This window comes from Meleagris gallopavo, chromosome 1, assembly GCF_000146605.3.
Source record: "Meleagris gallopavo isolate NT-WF06-2002-E0010 breed Aviagen turkey brand Nicholas breeding stock chromosome 1, Turkey_5.1, whole genome shotgun sequence".
Lineage (NCBI taxonomy): Eukaryota > Metazoa > Chordata > Aves > Galliformes > Phasianidae > Meleagris > Meleagris gallopavo.
The window spans coordinates 135,237,630-135,242,359 of NC_015011.2; the positions used below are offsets into that span (position 1 = coordinate 135,237,630).

Here is a 4,730-nt window from a genome sequence, read left to right on the forward strand (position 1 = left end):
CACGTCATGTAGAAATATGTTGAACTGACTATAATATTTCTTAGGGTGTACTTCTCTTCACTCCTGAAAAAGGTGAAGAAGGGGTAATGGGCTTCCCAGGACAAAGGGTGAGTCGCTCATTGAAGGTAAAATTCATGCTGCTGCATATGCAAGTCCAAGCTGAGACTTTGTTTTTAGGAGCAAAACGCAGAGAAATAAGCCACAGAAATGAGTGCTCTTCTGCCTATGTCTTCCAAGTTGTGGCCAGCTTTGAACTTCCTGATATGGGAAAGGAGAAATGACATTTTTAAAATGGTAACAGGAGAAGGGCCCCACGTGACTCACCACCCTCCACCCTCACTGGGAAACCTCCTGCATCATTCACTCAAAGTTGTGCTCATTTACCACTGCTCCTCCACTGGTCTGCAGGACGGACTTCGTTTCACTGTTTCCACCATAATCCTCTTCAAACTGTGGTTAACAAATACAAGTTTGACTCCAATTTCTCACTGACCCCAGAAGAAAGCTAATGTGAATACTGTTACTTGTAGCATGTATGAATGCTTTCTGGGGGCATTGTTTCTAAAGTGCTTAAACAGGGTAACAGTAGTCAGCACACATTTTTTTAAAAATCTCAGACACTTTTAAAAGCTTAACATCTTCATGGTCAATTTACAATTGATTGATTGATTAAGAAGAAGATAAAAATTAAATACCTGGTTAAATTTCAGATATTTTCTGTTTACATCATGCATTATTCACATTGAAAAAGTACCTGAATTCTGAGTGTAAGTTTTAGAGCTTCAAAGTAATTGTCATATTTATTCCATCTAAGAAATAAAGAATCTGTTATTATGTCATTTCTTGTTTTACTAACTTTAATGTGCTTTCATAGGGACTGCCTGGTAACGATGGTTTTCCAGGACTCAGTGGAGAAAGAGTAAGTATTCCATACAACTGTTGTTTCCAACACACATGTAGGCAATCTGTCTGAAAAGAAGACTGCAGAAGACAAATTCTGCATGTAATTATACCAACTGTAGTCTAACAAGCATCATCTGGATTAAAATATCATTGTAATTTTGGGTCAGTTCATTTCCTCATGAGTGTGAAAAAAAAACAATCCTCTAATTAAAGTCTGTTTTACCATTTCAACAGGACCATGTTTTAAAAACATCATGAGCTGTCATTTTCATTGTTCCCATTATTACTACCATGATTTCTGTAATTTTCTTCCCACATGCAGAAAGTTATTATTTTGAAGAGTTTTCTGCAAACATGGTTAAGATCTGTGTCTATGGTACATTTTGGATATCGAAAGTTTAAAAAAAGAAAAGAAGGAAAATGGTAAATACAGCAGTTAAATCTCTGTCCCCTTGGAAACACACCCAAATATTTAAAATTGCATTTTGTCAGACCAGGAAGAGCTCATACTTTATGCTCAGAAAAGGGCCCTTTCAATTAGCATCAGGAATAACTTCCGTGAGATATTCAGATAACTGTGGGATGTATGACTTTTCCATACTCCTCCATCTTTAACTGGTTTACAGATTTGACTTTCCACCAAGGCACAACAGTAGTAACGTGAAACACAGGGACTTAAAGTACAAGATACACGAAAAGTAACAGTTGTGCAGCTCTTGAATTGATGACAAAAGCTGGTTGTGTGGAACGGAATACGCTCTCCAAAATACATACGTGGAGAGAGCAATGCAAAGTCCATTAAAGCCAAATGATTGACCTCAATTTAGGTTCATGCTCTGGTGAGAAACGTTCGATGCCTTCCCTGTATTGAAAGTGAGTTTTGGCAACAGCTTTAGTGAAATTTGTATTGATTTGGACAAGTATGAAGGGGAATAAGCTGCCTGATTTGCTATTCACAATAATCCCTTTTCTAAAGTTTTTTGAATGGTTTGATTCTTAAGAAAGAGAAGATAGTTGCCCTGTCTGCCTGCACTGGGTGAAGTAGTTCTTAATCAGAAAGCTACTGGATTCACTTCTAGGCCACCAGCTCCACCTAGTGTAAAGAGGTTTTATGCTTAGTACTTAACTTTCTCTGATGGTTTGTCATGTAGGTGCCACTGATGCATGCGGTTCTGTTTGTGGTATCTTGCTGAGAGCTGTGGAATTTCAAGAGCTTTAAAATTGTGTAAATGTCTTCAAGAGGGGCCCACTATGAAAATTCTCACTCTGTGTAGGAGTTGTTCCTACTGTGAAATTCAGGAGGTGCTGTTTTAAATCTAACTAGTGTGAATAGTTAGATTTAGTGAAACTACTTCAGTTTGTATCAGTTAAATTGTCCAGCCACTGTTTTCTACTAAAAGCTCACCTTTTTAACACTAGTCCTTTTCTGGAGTACAGATGAGTATTTTCTATAGAAAGCAGAGGTTCCCAAAAATAACTAAATAAAATGCATAGATTCTTGTTTTTTCTGTATCAGCATCAATGAAATCTGCTCTTTTCTGTGCACCTCCAGCATGTGAAATATGTCTTCATGTGACAGAATGCGTTGTATAGAATCATAGAAAATCCCAAGGTGGAAAGGACTCATAAGGATCATTGAGTCCTGGCCCACATAGAAACAAACAAAAGTCAAACCTTATGTCCAAGAACATAGTCCAGAGGCTTCTTGAACTCTGGCAAGCTCAGTGCTGTGTCCACTGCTCTGGGCAGCCTGTTCCATGCCCACTGCCCTCTGGTGTAGACCCTTTCCCTAATCCCCAGTTGCCCCTCTCGGTTCCATGCCGTTGACCAGCAATGAGAGCATCTTCTTTCTCTTCTCCCACCCTTCATTGTCCAAGGGGATGGTGCAAGTGTAGGTGCTCCATCTCTCTGCACTATCATCAGCAGCACAAAAGCCTGCGCCACAGCAGGTCCCTCCAGCCTTTGATGAGTGGTAGATTTGATCTAACAGATGGAATGTTGAAGCACGAGGAGACTTAATGAAGCTGAGACTACTGAAACCTGAAGAGTAGAGTTAGCAAAACCCATTGGGAAATGGAGCATCACCTCCGTCTTGAATGCCCTGTCTCTGGAGGTGTTTAAAACCAGGCTGGATGGGCCCTGGGCAGCTTGGCCTAGTATTAAATTTCAGCACATATACTGCTGGTTTCAAAAGGAACAGAACTGCGCTCTGCTTCTCATAATGTGTAACTCTGTGCCCTGGTACTTCAAGTTACTAGGTATGTCAGCATTTCCTGTAACTATACAGCCCCACACATTGGTGGGACAGAAGATGTGCAAGCTTGCAGAATTGTAGATTTGGGACATTTGATTGAATAATCGGTGAACATCTTGTTATTAGAATTTTAATCAGATATAAAGTAGCCTAATCATCTTGCTTTTTGTAAGGAATGCTTGCCTTCTGTGCTTGCATACATGAGTGAATTTGTAAATAACTCATTGCTCGTTTCTAAGATAGAACCATTCTGGAACTGAACCTGCAGAAAACAGCAGGACGTGCTAAATACTCAACTTATAAATTACAAGTATCCCATTATTTTTTAAATTTGCATGGAGATTTTTGCTTGGTCATTTGTTGTTTTTTTTTTGCTTTTGCTTATGATCCTTGTAGGATTTTCATCATATAAAGAAGTATTAATATGGAAAGAAAGATTATTTCCAAGTACTGACTGAACACACCCACTTATGTTTCTAATGCACTAAATATCAGTGTGTAATGTGACTGCTGTTTTTATCTGTCCTTATGCAACAGCATTGTGGATTATGTCAGAACTTGTCCAGCTCTGGGAGAAATACTATTCTCAGTGATGCCAGGTAGTTTTTCCACACTATGTTTTTAGATAGGTTTCTTGCTTTCATATAGAAACAAATAGATAATGATTTAGCAGATGGATCTTTCAGGCAAAGTTAAAGTAAGGCTTTTTTGGGGGGTTAGACTTGATGATCTCTAGAGGTCCCTTCCAACCCCTACAATTCTGTGATTCTGTGTGACTCTGTGACTCTGTAATGGCATTGCTTGAATTGCTACACACCAGGGAAACAAACTGCTCAGCTCTATTACATACTTCTCACTATAATACCAGAGGAAGACAACTGCTGCAGACAACAAATTTTATTGTCTTTCTGATAAAGGAAACATCAACTATTTTTGTGTGTATTACAGGGTTTTCCAGGATTTGATGGTCAACCGGGTCAATATGGTCCTAGAGGAGGGAAGGTACTACTTTACTTCCATTTGCTAGAAGTGATAATCCAGGTGTAATTTTCCTTTTTCTTCTCCATGATGTAGTAACAATCAAAGTGTTCCTTGTTACTGTAGTACCAGTTCAGTTGTTTATTGACTGAAATGGCTCACATTTCTTAAAAGTTGTGTCAGTGCTTTTGGAATTTTGTTTCTTTGTGTTTCATGGGTTTTTGTTTCCACTTAAAAAGAAATTCCCCAGAATAATATGCTTAAATATGACGCTCAACTTCTGTTAACAGGGGGAACAGGGAGAGATGGGTCCTCCAGGACCACCTGCCTATGTTCCTTACCGCATTCCAAGAAAAGGTACGTCTCCTTTGCTTAGATTGTGTATCTTAGCCAGGTTTTATCACCTGCTACATAGATCAAAAGCATTAAAGCCGGAGAATTCAACTCCTTCAAAAACTTTGGACTGCTAAACTCGTCCAAAATGTAAACCAAAGAGTGCCCTAGTTACCTTTTTGCAGGCAGATGGCTTCTTTGTTTCTCCTGCTGAAGCCAAATTGCTGTACAAAATGCATCCATACACTCCTGAGTTCACAGA

At 39.0% G+C, this 4,730-nt stretch overlaps 1 protein-coding gene across 1 annotated transcript in view; it reads left to right on the forward strand.

The window, feature by feature from the left end:
* COL4A2 (collagen type IV alpha 2 chain) overlaps window positions 1-4,730 on the forward strand; it is a 141,113-nt gene that overhangs the window by 100,323 nt on the left and 36,060 nt on the right. Inside the window, exons 14-17 of the mRNA XM_010728555.2 lie at window positions 45-107; window positions 875-919; window positions 4,106-4,159; window positions 4,426-4,492. Of these exons, the coding sequence (XP_010726857.1) occupies window positions 45-107; window positions 875-919; window positions 4,106-4,159; window positions 4,426-4,492 (229 nt within the window). The remainder of the gene's footprint in view (window positions 1-44; window positions 108-874; window positions 920-4,105; window positions 4,160-4,425; window positions 4,493-4,730) is intronic.